The following is an 18792-nucleotide window of genomic DNA, read 5'->3' as shown; positions in this document are numbered from 1 at the left end:
ATTACATCAACATCAGTAAAACATCAACAAACGAACCAGGGTTTTTGGAACTGGGTTAAATGGATCCAGTTGATTTTGTACTTGAGCAAAAATTCTGAAAAAAATTGACAAGAATAAAGAAATATATGAAATAAAAAATGAATGAAAAAACATGTAGATAAATTTAAGATAATTTTAAATATTCACAACACACATTTAGTAAATTTATAAGACATACAGTTTACCGGTTTCAAATATATTTACTATTTTTCTGGTGTTGTTGTTCTTAAATTATTTGGTCCTTTTCTCTCTAATTTCTATATGGAAAACTGAATTTATGTATATGATGTTATGTGACATAATTTGGCAGGGATTATCCCAAAAATGTATGATATTTCATCAATATTATATCATAGTTACCACAAAAGACGGGGTTTCAGATTGAGCTCTGCAAAAAGTACAAATCACACTTAAATCTAAAACTTATGAGTGACTTTTTTATTGATTGTTTAGATGTTTTTAGACGTCTTGGGTGGTGTGCTTTTAGTTTGAAGGCGGAGTTTTTAACTTCCTTGTTGCTGTAGCGCTTTGTCCGCTGCAGCGCCCCCTGCAGGCCGCGGCTGTTAGCTGTCAGATGGTCGCTGTGCATACGGAACAGCGGGCAGGCGGGTTCGAACAGCGGACGTAGTGGAGCCTCTGCAGCCTCAGAGAGCAGAGGGGTCGTTTCAATATCGAAAGGTGACATTGGAGTAACATCAGTACAAACAGCGCTGAGAACACTGACGATGGGACGAGTGTGTTTGTTCTTGACACCGTTGCACATCGCAAAGAATCCAGCTTCACGTTGACGATGCCGTGCGTTCGATCCCCAGCAGCCCGCAGCCCGGAGCGTGTGAGTGACACGGTAGGTTTCCTGCTTCATCATCTGAGTTCCATCCATTAACCGGCTGCGCATCGTCCTCTCTACTAACGCATGGTCCAAAATATCCGAGATGTGTGGGTAACGTTTACGCATCTTTCAGTGCGTGGGCTTCTGCTTCACACGCGCATTATCCGTGTTTAACGTGACCCATAACAAACAAATGAAAGACAAGCAGCTGACATGCATCATACATGTGCATTCAGTGTTATTCCTCAGTTATAACATGTCTATACCGTTTGGATAAGGAGGGCTGAGTGTGTGTTTACTGCCATCTCACAGGCTGAAGGGAGCTGAGCTGCTCTGACTGACACCTCCTGATATTTCCACCCGGACCTGCTGACATGAGAGGGAGGCAGTGATGGAGCTGCAGGAGTTCGCCTGGCTGTGTCTGGTGGCTCTCTTTCTGGCCTCCTTGCTCATCGTGCTGACATGGCTGCTCCAGTACTTGCAGAGCGCACTGCGGCTCTGGAGAGCGAGGAAGACCGCTGGGTCGGACAGGGGAGCACCGGCCCGGCAGCCGCTCTGCTTCACGCTGCCCCACCATAGCCCGGGCGCGGGTGTGTGGGGCTTCCTAAGGAAGCTCCGCCCGGGCCGGGATGGAGGAGCCGCAGCTGAGGCCGGGGTCAAAGGCTTGTTTACCTCCCTGTTCTCCTTCAAGTCCTTCAGGGAGCACTGGCAGAGGACCTGGGTCAAAGCTCTGAATGAGCAGGCCTGCAGGCATGGGGTGAGTTGGACCAGTTAAGATCTTTTAGTGGTGAACAGGAGGAATGGGGAGCTGCTGGTGGCAGTGTGTGGAAGAGCATGCCTTGGGTTACTACCACTAAGCAGGAGCATAAATAGTTAAAGCAAAGGCAGTTGGTGAGCCCATGTGTGGACGTGTGTAGGCAGGGAGGTGGAGGTGTGGGAGCTTGAGTGTCTCTAATCGGTAAGAGGATGGGGGGCAGAGACTTGCGTAACAGCTCTGAATCAATGCAGATAAGAGCGGAGAGGCAGGACCAGTGAGCGTAGCTACAGTATGAACACCCACACCTCCTAAAAATAGTCTGATACCCAGGCCTGTGGGGGAAATGGCTGCGTTTGATCACAGTGGGAAGAGGCGACAAAAGAATAGTTGACTCACCTTTGTTACTGCTCATAACCTTCACCCACAGTATTAAAGCAAAGGTACAACACCGATTCAGTGTGGTCAGTGTCAGACACGTCTTAAAGGCTTAGCGTACATTTTAAAGGTCTTTCGCCTTTAAAATTGTCACTTTGATGTGTTTGAATCATTGTCTGCCACCCAGCCAGAGGTTTAAATGAGCACTGCAAGAGGAGATGGATCCTCTGCCCCCACATGAAAACTGTATGTGTGTGTGTGGGCTGAGTTAGACTTGAGTTGGCCGGGAGTTTAAAGGCATCAATCCACATCAATCGTTTCGGATTTCTAGGGGTCAGCTCACCTTGGCAGATTGAAATCGTCCCCTCAGATGTTCAAGTTAACACTTTGGCCCCATGATGTTAGGGACATACACTTCGGCCTGCCCTGGCAGAGGGTGTCTTGTAATAAAAAGATTGTAAAACCTGTTGATGCCAAGGTACACAACTGAAGATATGCTAGCATCTACTGATGGTTGCCAACTTAACTAGTGCAAAAGACCATCGAACGTACAAGGGATATTCAATGCAAACTATCAGTCAGTATTTTCATCAAGATCTCTTCACTATTTCTTGAGAATTTCACAATAAAACGTCTGATTTTGCAGTGTAAAAGAAAGTGAGAAAAAAAATCCTGGATCCACCCCTAAAGTTAATGAGTTCTTATTTGGCCAACACCCCACCCTCCCACCAAGTTTCAATAAAATCAGTTGAGTAGTTGCGTATCCTGCTAAAAGTCAGACAAATAACAATGAGTACCTAACCAGAGAAACACTGAAAGCCAACTTGGAATTAATGGCTCATTGTTTTAGCGCCCAAATTAGAAAGACCAGGGTAGTGCCTGTTCTAAACCTGCCTGTTTGTTTGGCCTGTGGTGATGCTGCTTGCAGTTCTTTTTCTTAAACTGTAAAAGTAACCTGCTTTCAAAGTTTGGTGAAGCTTGCAGAACCCTGAACTGGAGAATCCGTTGTAGTTGCCATTGTCGTAGACGCAGCCATTGTTGTGAACACGCTGTTGTTGTGATCAGCAACATCACTCATGTTGACGTTGAGTCCCAGCAGCGACTCGCAGAGTGCTGGGTTTGTTCAAAGTTTATTAATACTGAACGTATCACGTGCACCAAATCCCGCACTGCACTTCGTTGGGCACTTAACAATACACATGATATAAGAGATGTAAGAGGCACAGACAGACAGAGATTTCTGGAATTAGTTGATAGACGTGTAACTTGCTCACCAATTCATGATCTCAGTTCACCCAATCAATCTAAACGTTGTGTTGCTCTTCGGGGCTTAACTGAATATGAAGAGGACAGTAGTGTCTATGAGGACACCCAAAGGTCTGCTGTATATTCTCTAACATCATACAAGTACACAAAGAGCGCAGAGCTTTGAAGACTGCACTCGCTTCATGTTCATGTGATTCCTTCATGCTCTAAGGATCTGTTTGCATGTTCTCTGTGTACTCAGGTCTCAGTGGTTCTGTGGAACTGCCTCTCTTTATTACATGGAGGTAAATGGTGTGTGTGTCAGTTTGATTTTCCTACAGTGGCTTAATCATAGACTGTATATGCAGATGGATGACATGTCTGCTCCCCAAACGTGAAGCCAAAGTGACTCGATCGTCCCCCTGGTGGCTGGCTGCCGTATAGGTCATAAATCCCGCCTCCTCCATGTTAGAAGATAGGACAAGGACCAAATTAAAAAGTCAAAAAACACATCAAATACTTAAAGATGGTTTCTGTCATTTTAGGTAGTTCTTATCTCACAGATGTTTATTCAAGTGTGGTTGTTTTCCCATATGTTTTGTTTTAATTACTTTTTAAATTCTATAAAAATGGGCTGAAGCATCATAATTGACAGCAGCTTCCATGGCTCCATCCTTTAATTACTATTTCGCAGATTCTGGTTCCAAATCGGCACATGATGTAGCAATCTAACCCGGGATATTTTGGCTTCATTTCTGGATAGTGGGAGGAGGTGAAGACACGTCATCCATCTCTGTATACAGTCTAGGGGCCTAATTAGTTGATCCATTGGGACCATTGTGGTTCTCAGTTGTCTAAACAAAACCAGCACATCATTGGAGTTAACCTTCATCGAGAGAAGACAGGGTTGTGTGTTTTACAAACATCATTCTCTGAAAGTTTAGTCTCTGTGTTTTGTTTCATATATAATGACAGTTTGACCTTGTCTTGTGAAGTGCTTTAAAAAAGCCCAGGAGAATAACATAAAAGTAGTTGTAATGCTGAAAAAACTAAGTAGAAAACAGTCTTTTATAGCATAGCTGTCCATGTTGGTCTGTCCCTGTTTTTAGTTTGTGAATGTGAGCCAAAGCTTCCCGAGCTCACTCATCACAGTGAAATATCTGCTTGTCATTGTCTGTGTGCGCAGCAATCTGTTTTGCTAAATGTGTCTGGGGCGCATGCAAATCACTAATGGGTTTGTTAATGAAACTTTTCACGTTACACTCTTGTCTTGCATGTCTTGTTGAATAGATATACCTGTGGAGGACTTAATCTAGGCACTGGCAAGGCCTGGTGATTGATGACATTGCCCTTCAAGGTCACATGCTTGGTCCTTTCAACATCGCATGCACTAAATGTGAAAGTAATTGGTGGCCCAGTAAGTTGTTGTTCCCTTTATATTCTGGTTTTTCACTTCCTCCCTCCAAACATGACTGGAAATACCTGCTGCTTTGTCAAAATATGGCAAGAAAACAAATGCCCGCAAGCGAGTCACTTTGCATTCTTTGCTGCTTACGAAGCACCTGCCACCTGCCAGGCATGTTGCTGTGGCCACTTGGAAAACAGACACGACTAGAGCGACTGCCCAGACTATGCTCACACTCGCCTCTAAGTTGCATTTCATGATTATGTTTCTGCATCGGACAAAACATGAGCTTCCCTGGAGGAGCGCGGCGCGATGAAGATACGGCTTCGGTGTCATCATGTGGGGATTAGCACGCAAATCCTTTATAGCATTAACCTAAGTACTTTTCCGGCATTTAAGAGAGATGCTGACAGAGGTCTTTAAATAATTATGATGAAATTTATCCAAAGAAAAGGCAAGTTGAATGAGCCTGCAATGCTCATCAAACGGGGTTCAGCAAACCCTTTGCCCTGCAGGCTCCACTGTATTTGCCCAGGCAACAGAGAAACACTATGAAACCCATCATGATAAAGACAACTATTAAACCTTGCAGTGTAACAGGAAATCAGATTCCAAAATCTGTGCAAAAACTTTGATTGGTCAGTCGAAAGAAAGTTATTTGGAAACTATTTATCTTATCAGTTGGTATTTAGAATGATTTCCTAGCAAAAATGGCTAAATCTGCTTCATTCCAACTTCTCAAATCTTTATGCTGTTTTTCTTTATTTTGAATAATCGTGACAAACTAAATATCTTATCAGGTTGTGAACTGTACAAGTTATTTCAAATATGATCCACCTACCTCTTTAGAAATGATGGTGGGCTTTTCCAGCTGTTTTATTTTCACACATTTTATTGACAAAACAACAGATGACAAGGAGGTTTTGTTTTCATCCCTGTCTAGTTGTTGGTTGGTTGGCATGTTTGTTTTTTAAGCACGATTACACAAAAACAGCTGAACGGATTACCGTGAATTTCTCGGGAAGGATGTGGTATGGGTCAGGAAAGAACCCATTCAATTTTGGTGCGGATTAGAGGACGGATGCAGGATTGTTTTTTTCACTTTTTCATCTTAACATCGTGCGAAAATTGCATTTTCCAACATTTTCACTGTTTTCTCAGAGAATACTCATGGATTGTAATGACAACAAATTTGACACATTTAGGAAACTGATATCTATGATATCTGGTGCAGCTTGACTCAAATTCCTAGTTTAATAAGGAAAGATTGATTATTGGTGAACATAGGAAAATATTTGTTGAAGGCCTGATTGTATACCTAATAATAATAATGATAATAATGAGCTTTATTTGTGCAGCACCTTAATAATAATGTTGCAAAATGCTTCACAAAAGGATACAACTAATAAACAGTATTACGTAGTAAATAAAAAACGAAATAAAATTATATTACAAATTAAATCCAGTATATATAAATACGGGCAAAAGTCTTCTAAGCTAAGGAGTTTGCTGTGACATATTACATGGATTATTTTCTCTTATATCACATATGCTGTTTGAAAGGAGCTAAGGTGTAACCTGGTAGTCTGCCTTATCACATGATTGTCTTCAGTACTTTGTTGCTCATAAGATCATTGTGAGACGTGATATCCCTTTCATGACCTGGATTTTCCTCGTGAACAACAAATTGTCATTGTGTCTCAGTCACCAGCGCATTTTACTATTTTAACAATCTGCCCTTAAAATAACAGTGAAATACTCCAGAGCAGGTTTTTCTTGGTCAATATTGCATTTGCTCTCCGCTGCCTCAAGACAGTAATGTACCAACAATCTGACGACACCTCATTTTAAGACCAACACTCCCACAGGCGCCCAGATGGGTTCAAGTGCCTTTTATAGCCTACTCATGATGCATAAACACACATGCTCATGTCTGACAACTGGCATGCTAGATTAAACGTTGATTTCCTTGGAGATACCATTCTCACTACATTTACAAGTATGCCCTCAAACACTTAAATTAACATTACAACTGTGAGTGTGCATGTGTGATAAGAATTTAGCTGTATGAATATGAATAGATGTACGGAGTTAATCTGTGCAGCAGCACAACAGCACATCTGATTTCGTGGACTCCCTGCTGCACCTTTGGACAGTATCCCATGATGCAGCTTGTTCCATGACTCAGTTGTTTATGTCGAGAAAATGTCTGTCTGCTAAAGTATCACTGCAGGAGCCTCTCACAATAATGGCAGAGTGAACTTGATATGGAGCTATTTGGATGCCTCTGGCTGGATGAGTTCAAGTGAAGGCTTGAAGGCCCCGGACTTGTTGACCTTGCTCATACCTTCGGATCATGACAGCATCATCAGACTGTGTGTGCATCTGCAGCTGACACATGATGTCGAGCCACCGTCACTGGGCTCAGTGAGTGAAGGAGGCGTAATAGAGAAAATGAGAGGGCCTGCAGGGAAGGAAGTTCCCTGTCCATTCAAGATCTGCATTTATAAAGAACCTGGTGATTAGCATGAGGCCACAGCTCATGTCTTCCCTCTCTGACTGACTGCGAGCTGCTGCTGGTAGATGATTAATGCTCCGTCATTATGCTCAAGTAGATTCCCTCCGAAAGACCGGGGATTTTCAGCACCCAGCACTCATTTGCTATGATAGCACAGGAAACTCGTATTTTTATCCCCCAGTCGCTGCTTTCAAATTGCCACGCTTTTAAACGGCAGCAGAAAAAATTAACTCCATTATTAAATCTTCAAGGCTGCTCCTTTTACTCAGCACTTATGATTTACACATACATAATGCAGTGCGTTGATACACACTACCTTAGAATACAGTGTGAAGTAAAGGTAGATGATAAAAGCTTACAATGGGAGACTCTACTGACATTCACATGGCCTCCAAAGTCTGTGTGCACGGGTTTATCGATTTCAAATTATGCTAGCTAGTGTGAGGCTAATTCTACCAACAGCAGCATGCTAACATGTTCAAAATGGCACCGCTAATATTCTGATGTATAGCATGTAATAATAACTATATTTATGTCAGCAAGTATGGCGTTAATGCTGACAGCATACTAACATTGTCACAATGGCACTGCTAATATTTTGACAACAAGTAATAATAACCATGTTTATTCTTATTATTAATTCTTTTCCACCACAATATTTAAACACTGCCGTCATCTGAACCTCAGATACACACAGGAGGGGAGGCTGAGGGTCAACTACAGCCACAGGGGGTGGGAGTGTATTTCTGGTTGACCCACATGCTTTCAGAGGCGATCAGCCAGTCAGACCCAAAGGCGGCGACGCTGACAAACCTGAAGTGACACCATGAATGTCCTCAGGAACGGTCTCTTTCCACAAATACCCTGCACATACACACTCAGTTAAGCAGTGATTGTTCACAAGGACAAATCTGTGGTTATGCTGCAAGCATTTGCCTCTCCATGACAAAACGAGCTTGGAGCCATTACCAGTAGGATAAACAGCACCACAGTGCACCAGATGGCTACCTGTGAAGCCAATGATGTAAAACTCCCTTTGCACAAATAGAAAACAATACAATTAAGACTTTTTGGATATTGCTTTACCCAAAATATTCTTGGAAATTTTTACTTCAGTGGATTCTTTGCAGGCCACACTTCACCTAAATACTGGATGAAGGCCATTATAGCCAAAGTTCCAAGCATACAGGCTTCAAAATGTTAAATGAGCATTTTGGTAAACTCAAAAAATATCAGCACCCCATGGCAGAAACAACAACATACTGAGAATATGACAACCCTCTCAGGAATGCAAGACTTTGACCGACATATCTTGGCAAGTATGTGCTGCTGCATATCCCTAAATTGTCAGTTTGATTAGCTTTTTTGATATAAAAACACAAATCTATAACTTGTTTTTAAATCGAGGAATTTTTACTAGGAGGCATCTGATGGTCTAGAAGTTAAGACTTACCATACTAGAATGGTACTTAGTGTAGTGCATTGCCAAGCAAGGCCCAAAGTGAAAAAAAATAATTCCTGGATCCGCCCATTTGCCCAGATCCATGCCAAAATCTAATGGGTGCTCTCTTGTCCCATCCTTCTACCAAATTTCATGGAAATTTGTGCTGTAGTTGTTGTGTAATCCTGCTAACAAAAAACACACAACCAAAACAACCAAAACAAATAAACCAACATACAGGGTTGAATACATAATCTCCTTGGGTTGGAGGTCATAATCTAACACTCTATAATCTAAGTCCTCAATTTGATTCTGGGACCAGGGCCCATAAATGCATGCACAGCCCCACTCTCTCTGCTCATATTTTCATATATCTAAACTCCAACCTGTTGCATGAGGGTAAAACACCAAAAAGAATCATCTAGAAAAATACAAAACAATTTTCTTCTCATCACACAAATTTGTTGTTGGATGAATGGACCTAAAAACAAATCAACTTGGGTAAAATGTTTTTTTCACTCTATTAATGCCTATTTACAAATGTGGCAGTTGTGTTTAACTGCAGGTGATGACAACCCTGTGGTTAATGTGTTATTCTAAAGCCTCACAATATGAAATACATCACAGCATATTTGTTTTGCACTACGGTGGGTGTAATGAACGGTTGGGTGACTGAGTAGGTTTAGAGACTCCAGCCAACAAGAGCGAAAACACAGCCGGTTGTATGGTGAAGTCATGTGACTGCAGTGTTGGTCCAGGGAGTCTACGCAAGCTTGCGGCATCGCAGTTGGCTCAGCTTCCTGCCCTTTTGGCCGGAACACTGACACACACACACACACAAACATGGACACACACCATAAACTTTGTTACATCATCCTCTCACCTCTGCCCTGCCTTCTCTGTTGTGTTTGATAGAGCTTGGACTTGGACATAGAGGAACATATGTCCTGACAATAGGGGATTTGTTTTCTCTCACTTGTAGCTCCTGAGCCAGTGAAAGCCATCCAGTGTAACAGATCCTCTGGCACTCTGGCACACGCACACACACGTTTGTACAGCTGTCTTAGTGAGGACACTCATTGGCATTATGCATTCCGTGGACCCTTACCCTAACCATCCAAACTAAATGCCTAACCCTAAACCTAACCTAAACCTGATTCTAAAAATATCCCTAAAACAAAGTCTTAACCCCCAAACAGTCCACTAAAGCGTGGTCACAAAGTGAGGACCGGCCAAAAGGTCCTCACTTTCCCAAAATGCCCACTCCGTAGGTTGCGGCACACACACACACACACACACACACACACACACACACACACACGCACACACACACACACGCACACACGCACACACGCACACACGCACACACACACACACACACACACACACACAGACACACACAGTCTTGTTAGGGGTGCTGTAATGTGACTTAAGCATTGACTGATGCAGGTCAGAGCAGGCTGCAGTTTGATGAAAGGTGAATTACAATTTCTGGATTATCACAAAAACTCAGATTAACTTGAATGTTACAACCCTTGGGCAAAACATATGTTGTAATTTTATTGCCAGCATCTTCAGGCACTTTTCATCTGAGCGCACAAATCCACAGAGCTGCGTTGGCTTAAAATCACATTTGTACTTTGCTATGCATTGTAAACACAATAATTATTATGGCACCCAAAAAGGAGTCTTTAAGGATTCATGGTATGCGATTGTGAATATACCATAAGTATTTTATGCAAGTGATTACCAATTACTTGTTTTTTGACGGTTGATGCCAAACAAGATTAAAATTCATGAAATCCTCAGTTAATTTGCATTTGAATATACATTTTACAGCATCCCCAAGTTCCTCTGCTCCATCCATTATGTAATATTCAGGACATTTGTTCTCTTCCTCTGTTTCTCCCAGAGTTCCATCCAGATCACTTTTGACAGCACACCACAGCTAACGGCTGCCTCTGCAATAGATAGTGTGACCTGCACAGACCAGTCTACATACAGAATGGTGAGTTCATGCCATGGTCCATGTTCAATAAACACAGGGATTAACATCTTTAGTCAGTGACCCAGTGAATTTTAATTGGAACAATGGATGACAAAAAAAAAATCCGGGGACAAAATTGTGTGAGATTAAGATGAACACGGGTGAATTTTAATCTTAGAGACGTTATGATGCAGCACTGTTAATAACAACCTTGAATAATTCCCCCCGTTTCAGTAGCATGCTTTGTTTCACAGGTTTTACACTGTAACTGTTGGGTGGACACTGTGACATTTCCCGTGACGGTCACCCAGCAGTCACCTGCTGCCGTTTCCATGGACACGTATCAGATCACCATCGCACCTATGATGACAAAGGTACAAAAACACACCCACTGGAGTTTTTCTTGAACTTTGCACATTTGAGGGCAGGCCTCTGACACCAATAAAAAAGTCAGAGCAACATTTGCATTGTTATTCAAATGTGTAAATTTACACAAAAACAAAATCACATTAAATCCTTTCCTGCCATCACAGTCACTGTTGTTAAACGAGTGAACTTGAATAAGCTTAGTGTTATTCTAGTTATTGTGTGGCTGCAACAGTATTCAACAGAGCTAAGAACTTGTTTCCCATAAATCAGGTCGCTTCCTGTCTTGGTGAGGTTTGTTTTTCTCACTTATGTCACTGAAGAAGTGATTCATGTTAGAAATGATTTTCCATGTGCATTTCACTCCCTTTAGCATACAGCACTGTCAGAAAATAAACCAATTTACCCAATATCGCTCCAGGGATCAATAAAGTATTTCTGATTCTGATAAAGTATCCACTAAATGTTATGTATCATCTACTGCTTTTCTGCTTAATGTGACGAAAGTGAAATATTGTAGTTATTGTAGAGTTTAATGTGTTTTCCAACCTCGCTCCCCCGTCTGTCTCCATCAGGTGGTGGTGTGTCTGGAGGAGGTGGAGGACGAGGGTCTGCTGATATCCTGGACTCTCACCAAGCAGCCGTCATTTTCTCTGAGCGTGTCTCCGCGCAAGCTGCAGAGACAAGTGAGAACATGTGCTATTAGAACCACTACCCTCTTTACATATTGGAAGGTTTCATATGTCCAAAAATAAGGAAATACACATTATGCAAAGCTTTCTGAGGCTGCGCTCACGCTTTCAGTCAAAGTCTCTTCATAAATCTCAGTCACCATGTAATGTTTTGCATATGAGTCACTTTCTCCCGTTAAACTCATCATGAGTCATGAAGGAAATGCCGTTCCTTAATGGTGTTACATAAATGTTCATGCCATTGTCTTTTTGCTTGAGATGGCAACAAAGTAAATAAAGAAAATACTGCATTTGGTTTCATTACTGAAGACAGATCTCCTGGATACTATTAGATCTGAAATGTAAATTTTTCTCATTTTTTGTCTAATCATGCCAAGTGCAGTTATTGGGAAATGTTGTGACTGGCCCAAGGGCGCAAGGCTTTTTGAAAAACTAACTTTTTAGATTAAAGCAACAGCAAATAATGTTGATCATTGGATTTGTTCCTCTTGGATATTATTACAAGTTAAAGTGACATCAAACATAAAAAATGCATTCAAAGCCTCAGCTTGTTTCAGTTGAATGGTTTACACACACTGGTTAATTATCGGAGAGTGATCAGTAACTACTTTTTTCTTCTCAGGGGACAGAGGGTGAAGTGGACCTTAGCATGATTAAGGGACTGATAGAGGACACTCTGTTCAACACTCAGCCAGCCATGGTCCTCAACCTCAAGACCTGTGCTTCCAGTCCTTCGGTGAGAAAGACAAACTAATTGTTTTCTGACATAAATTTCTACAATTGGATGCTGTACCACAAATCCTATATTTTAACTTGTTTTGTTATTAAGATCTGCACCCATTTTCTGAACATCCCCAGGCCCCCATGGACCTCCTGTCAGTGGGATTGAACTCCCAGAGTGTCTTGGTGCGGCGACTGCAGCTCCGGCAGCTCCGAGCGACCTTAAGTAAAGGTCAGATATTTTCCATTGGCCTCAGATCATTTCCGTCCAGCGTCCCGCTGATTTTCAATGGCGACTCACTGTGTTGCTGTGTGTCTGCAGGTCAGTGGTCAACATCAGAGGAGCTATGCTGTGTCCTGAGTTTGGATCCACCCTCCACAGAGAGGGCGACCCGCTTCCTGCCTGTGCCCGGCAACCCCAACACGCCACTGGATTGGAGTGAAGAAATGACTCTGTACGAAGGCATCTGTGACGTCAAACTGCTGTTCATGTTTCATTGTGTACAGTCATGCCAAAATGAAGCAGTTATTTATTTTTGTGTTGTGGAGTTTTACTTTAAATCTCACACAGCTGCATTCTGTGTGTTAAAGGGAGCTGAGCCCAGACACCAAAGAGCTGAGAGTCAGACTTCTGGAGCGGAATGGCAAGAGGGAACGTAAGGCATTACTCAACATCAATTCACTATTGGCTGTTCAGAAACCTGATCAGCAGGAACGTTTAGATTGGCTAAGCAAAAATCACTATTCGCTTAAAATGCTCTGCTTGCAGGCTCATGGTAATGTTCTTTGTCAGCGTTTTAGGATGTATAAAATTTCAGGAGATTCTCCTGTGCCGACTCGAGAGCTCCAGTATATTTCAAAGGCTTTCATGCTGTTTCTACAAATATGTCTTTTTGTTGGGTAGAATTCCTGCCGGGTCACGCCTCCATCACCTTGGATCTCCGCTGCAAAGTTCTCAGTGGACAACACACGCTGTCAATAAGCCCCGGCCTCGGCTTGGCACCACACACTACTATCACCGCAGAAGTGAGTGGCAAGATATAAAAGATTTCTACAAAATGATAGAAAACCGCTGCAAAGACATTTACACTCCATTACATATCATTTAGCTGACGCTTTTATCCAAAGCGACTTACAATAAGTGCATTCCACCATGAGGGTACAAACCCAGAACAGCAAGAACCATATAATTAGCTTCAAAAAAGCCAAACTACAAGTGCAATATATAAGTGCAAGGATTTAAAGTGTACAGCTACATCTCAGTTTGTCATCGAACATCAACCAACCTTAAACGAGACAAAAGGAGAGGCAACGCTGAAACAGTCCATTGCCATGCTTGAAATAGTTGTCAAAGATCTCTTCTGGCCTTTTCACAGCCAGTTTGATGCCTTCTTTACGTCTTGCGGAGATCTGCTTTTGTTTCAATGACCGTAAAATACCTGTGGTTCTCTAACCAAAGAGGAAAAAATAACCTACAGGAGACAAGATAACATCTCCTCTAGCAACCTGTTGTACCCACTGATAGGTCATCCAATATTGTCCCTGCTGATCCAAATGTCAGTTTAAATAATGCACCTACCTCGTAAATACAGTGCCCTCTTGTTTGATGAATTGCCCATCCACTCTACACATTTTATTGGTGAAATGAAATATGTAAAAGCCCCATAAAATGTTGTAGAATCTAACTGTTTCTCAACTCCACCAGCTGCTGTATGTGGAAACAGAGGAACCGCGCAGCACCCACAATGCTTTGCCACTTCGTTCCTCGCTCACCCCGACCAAGAAAGTCGACGTGGACCGAACCATCATGCCAGATGGAACCATTATCACCACTGTCACGACCGTTCAGTCCCGACTAAAAGTGGAACGCAGTCCAGGTTGGTTTACTGAGAGAAGTAATACATTGCTTCAGGGTAGCTGCATAATAAGGGATCAAATATTGTGATCATATTAACAATGGCATGAAAAAATGTTGACGCCTTTCAGGTGATTCCCCTCTGCGATCCCCATCCAAAGTGGAGGTGACTGAGAAGAAACCCACCATCCTGTCTGATGGCAGCACCACCCCCAACCCGAGCAGTGAGTCGGACTGAAAGGCCAGACATGGTTTTACATGACAGATGCAAAGTTGGATAAGCAAGAAGCTGCAGTGTAACATGAGACGAGAGAATGGCACTTTACAGTATGCATCACAAAGTGTATGCAGGTTCTCCAGTTCAAAAACCTTCAACTTTAACAACAGGTTTACACAATGGAAAATATGCTTTTACATCGCAAAGCACAAAAAGTCTACACTAATTTAGTTATGTACATGACCTCTCTTAGACATTAAAATACTAATGTTTTAGTTTGATACAATTCTTTTTGTATGTATTTCTAATAAACCATACATTTTCAAATCACACTGCAAAAAAATGAATTAATCTTAAGGTACATTTTGAAAAACAGCAAATTCGCAGTTTTCTGGTATAGTGCTGATTTACATATTTTTCCGTTTTTGTTGCGTAGAGAGCAGCCGCCTCTCTAATGGCCTGGATCCTGTTGCAGATACGGCCATTCGCCAGCTGACGGAGTCGGCCTCCAAAGTAGCTAGGAAGACACCGACAAAAAGGAGCACGCTGATCATCTCGGGCGTGTCAAAGGTCAGAGAATGGAAACTGTGTCAAAGGCAGTGGCTTGTGGAATTTGTCTTGCCAGTGGTAAAACAAATGTGTGTTTAATTAAGTGCAATTATTTTGATGTGAAAATGTAATTTTCAGTATTTGTTCACTTATCAGTAGGATACAAGTTGCCTGCAAAGCTACATTTATTAATTAGAATAATATTTCAACTTGGTTTTGTTTTAACCAAACTTCACTTATAGTACAGGAATCATTCACCAACATAACATAATTAGAAGGATTCTAAAATACAGAGACATGGAACCAGGCAAATTGAGTTTGATCTAAATTTAGTCCACAGTCGCAGCCCCCTGTAGGACCACATTAGAGGAGCATCAGGCCTCTGACCTCATTTTTGCCTGAAATCCTGCAGTAATATATCAAGTGTAAGAGGCTAGACTTGAAACCTGACATTTGCAGGTGTCGTGATGTTCAAAATGTTGGTGATTAAGTGTGTATTTTAAAACTATGGTAAACAGAAGTGTTTTGAGCAGCATTTTTAGGTTAAGTGTCTAATAAGAATTTACAAACTTAACTTATTCCTCCTCTGTCCTGTCTAATCCCTTGATCAACTGAGATAAGATTTTTGAGAGGATGTAAATTGATTCAGTATCTAACACCCGTCAGGTTCCACTCTCAGAGGACGCCTGTGCATTATCAAGTGGCTACGCTGCAGCCATGGATGCAGCCATGCACGGCAACCACTTTGGGGTGGGGCAACACCAGGACCCAGATGAAACTACACCCTCCGATGTGTCGGAGCGTCCGTCTGTGGACGATGTGGAATCAGATACTGGTTCCGCTGGTGCCTTGGAAACCCGCAGCCTCAAAGACCACAAAGGTAAGACGTGCAGTTTGGTCTGTGGAATAAAATCATCTGAGGTGTTGATTTCATTTCTACTGAAGCTGTTCAACAATGTCTTACACTAATGGTAAACTTTAAGTTATATTTGCTGAGTTTTAGCATATTGCCCCTTCTCGTTATTGTAAAACATATTAAAGCTGTTATTTTATTAAAAAGGTCAAATGCATCAGATTTACATTCAGAACTTCAATTGAGCAATCACTAGCCACTTTTATACAGATCTCTTGCATTTAAGGAGACCCCCACATTTTGCCCCTTTTGCTTGTTTTTACTGAATCGAACTAAGTCTGCATCATGCTGCTCCAGGGTGGGACTTTAAACAGCATGTCTGCTTGGTGTCAGTGTATCGCCCTGTCCCATCATGCTGGCCCCTTCCTTTTTCACAAGCATAAATCTGGCTCTGTGAATTCCTCTGCTGCCCCATAAAGGCTGAAGAACGTTGCCCCCATTATGCAACATCCCCACTTTGAACAGGCTGTTTAAAAGGGGCTACTGGTAGAACTACTGACTCTAAAGTTACGCTGCCGCCCTCTAGAGGCCATGTTGATACATACTCCAACCAGACAAGAGTGGTGTTGAATGGATAAGTGATCAATTCAATTTTAAATCATTGGTTAATCATTGGTTGTTGCTGTTCATCAAGGTCACAATGTCCCTTCTGTCTGTCTGCTTCCTGCAGTGGGCTTTCTGCAGAGCGGGACAAAGATGTTGTTCCGCAGGAGACATAGAGAGAAGGAATCCTGCCTCAGCCAATCCCATGAAGACATCTCAAACATGGGCAATAACTTTGCTGCTGCCGCAACCATCTCCCGTAAAAAGTCCGGCAGCTTCTCTCGGCGTATCATCAAGCGCTTCTCTTTCCGCTCATCAGGCAAATCAAAAGGCAAAGGCTCTGCCACCAACGGAGGAGCGAGCGAGCTGGACAACTGATTATCAATGGCCTCATCCTAACTCAACAGGATTGTTTTAAAGCCTCTGTTGGTTCTGTCAGAACTAAACCTCGAGTCCAGACTATGTCAGGTTGAAAGCCCCCGGAGGGTTATCACCTGTACATGTTGAAAGGAGGATTCCTCTGGGAGGGCCTTCCTCTGTAGTCTAACTATCGCACCTTCAGAACAGAAGTCCTGTTTAATCACATCGCTGAGGTTTAAATGTGATTATCTATTTCTTTCAAGGAGAAATCCGCTGCTGAGTGAAGTGAAGGAAATAACTACAATGAAACGCTGTGTGCCCAGAGTGTTTGATTGTGACCAATGGTGGAAGCTCTTAAACTAAAAGGCCAGTATAACATTATTGGTTGCACTCCTTCCTGGGTTGTATAAAATGTCATTTATTTATTATGTGGTTCACATCAAACAAGTGCTATTCATTCCATTCTCCCAGAAAATGACTCGTCATATTTGCATTATCCTGTAAAATAGAGACGTTGCTGTGTTTTTCCATGCACATGTAATTTTATCACCTAGTTTTAAGTGAGTTAACAAGAATCTGTCTTAAATTAGCTGTAATGTCCATTCATGATTGTTTATAAATTGGTTTTAGGATGTGGTTAAATGTTGTATCTTACATAAGACGCAGAAAAGATCATATATTTATTGTGCTTTATATTTTATAAAAGGTACTTTCTGTGGGATTTCATTTGAAGTGAAGCTCATAAATGCATTTTAGTTTGCTTTGGAAACTTCTCTCCACTACTCTCTCCACAAGACGGTATTCTGTCAGGAAGAAAGACAGGATCAAGTCCTGCTCACTTTGTATCTAGTGTTGACTCTAATAAGTGAAATGTGCAGTTAAGCGCATTATAAACTTCATGCTCCATATTGACATTTTACTTCTGCAATAACTATCATTACAGTGGAACAAGTTTGCATACGGTATATTATGTGACATTTGCACATGTGATCGGCTCCTAATTATAATCTAAACCTTACAAAACTTATCCTGTCTGTAAGATTTAGGATTGTTATCATATTGTGTTTCTTTTTAAACAGACTTGAGTCTCACATGAGCGACTGCAGGGAAGTATTTTGAGACATTTTGCCAAGGCATCGCAAGCAACAAGATTGTCAGAGTTAATGACAAGGTAACGGGTATAGTGGACCCACTCAGGGCAAGAAAATAAATTGCTATAGCAACAAGAGATATAATGAAATATACTGCATCCTCATAAGCCCAAAAAAATTTGTGATTAGTCTGAGAAAAAGAGAAATACTTTAATCATCTGCATTAATTCAGAGATCAAATTAAATAATTGAATTGTCATGTTTATTTGTATCAATAAAAGAATACCTGCTAAAAAGGATCGAGAAAACGTGGAGCCAAACGCTGTCAAAGGGACTCTACTGATCATATACCATGTGCTTTACAAAAATAAAACCAATTCAAAATGCTGAATAAACGAACAAAGCCACTTCGTTGACTAAAGGCACACTACATGATATGTGGCTGGAATGTGAACAGGAGGTTGCTGGAAATTTTAAGATGTGTTTAATTTCTGTTGTAATATTTGAAATGTTTAATTTATTGCAAATAAATTATTTTTGAAGCTCAATTGATCTGTGAACCCCGCGTTGACTTGTGGCTCTTTTTTATTTTAGGCGTTATGGATTTTTCCAGCTTCTTTAAAATGTTAATTTACAACATCTGTTAATCTCATATATAGACACACTACTTTTAGATATTATTTTATACTTTCACTGCTCAAGTTAAACGCGCCTAAAACTTTGAAGCTGGAGGGAAGACGTTGGATTGGTCATCCGTCTCAGCCGCTGTTTCATGACCCTATCACAACACGCAGGAGGAACAGCGCCCGCCTTTCTTCTGTAAAACCCACCATGATTGGCTTAAAGTAAGAACAGTCGCGCCAATACTCGCCCACTTCCTGTTCCCTTTG

At 41.7% G+C, this 18792-nt stretch overlaps 1 protein-coding gene across 1 annotated transcript; it reads left to right on the top strand.

Moving 5' to 3' along the window:
• The first annotated feature begins 576 nt into the window (after positions 1–576).
• On the top strand, positions 577–18450 carry c2cd2l (c2cd2 like). Its single transcript, XM_035179090.2, has 15 exons — positions 577–883; positions 1181–1625; positions 10522–10617; positions 10851–10970; positions 11538–11648; positions 12277–12390; positions 12513–12606; positions 12697–12829; positions 12966–13030; positions 13279–13400; positions 14080–14251; positions 14361–14453; positions 14883–15016; positions 15662–15875; positions 16579–18450. The coding sequence occupies exons 2-15, from the start codon at positions 1260–1262 to the stop codon at positions 16827–16829; spliced, it is 2085 nt and encodes a 694-aa protein (XP_035034981.1). The 5' UTR covers positions 577–883; positions 1181–1259; the 3' UTR covers positions 16830–18450.
• Positions 18451–18792: the final 342 nt, after the last annotated feature.

Source organism: Hippoglossus stenolepis, chromosome 15 (assembly GCF_022539355.2).
Source record: "Hippoglossus stenolepis isolate QCI-W04-F060 chromosome 15, HSTE1.2, whole genome shotgun sequence".
NCBI lineage: Eukaryota > Metazoa > Chordata > Actinopteri > Pleuronectiformes > Pleuronectidae > Hippoglossus > Hippoglossus stenolepis.
The sequence above is the reverse complement of the archived record's forward strand: the minus strand, read 5'-3'. Positions and strand labels throughout refer to the sequence as shown.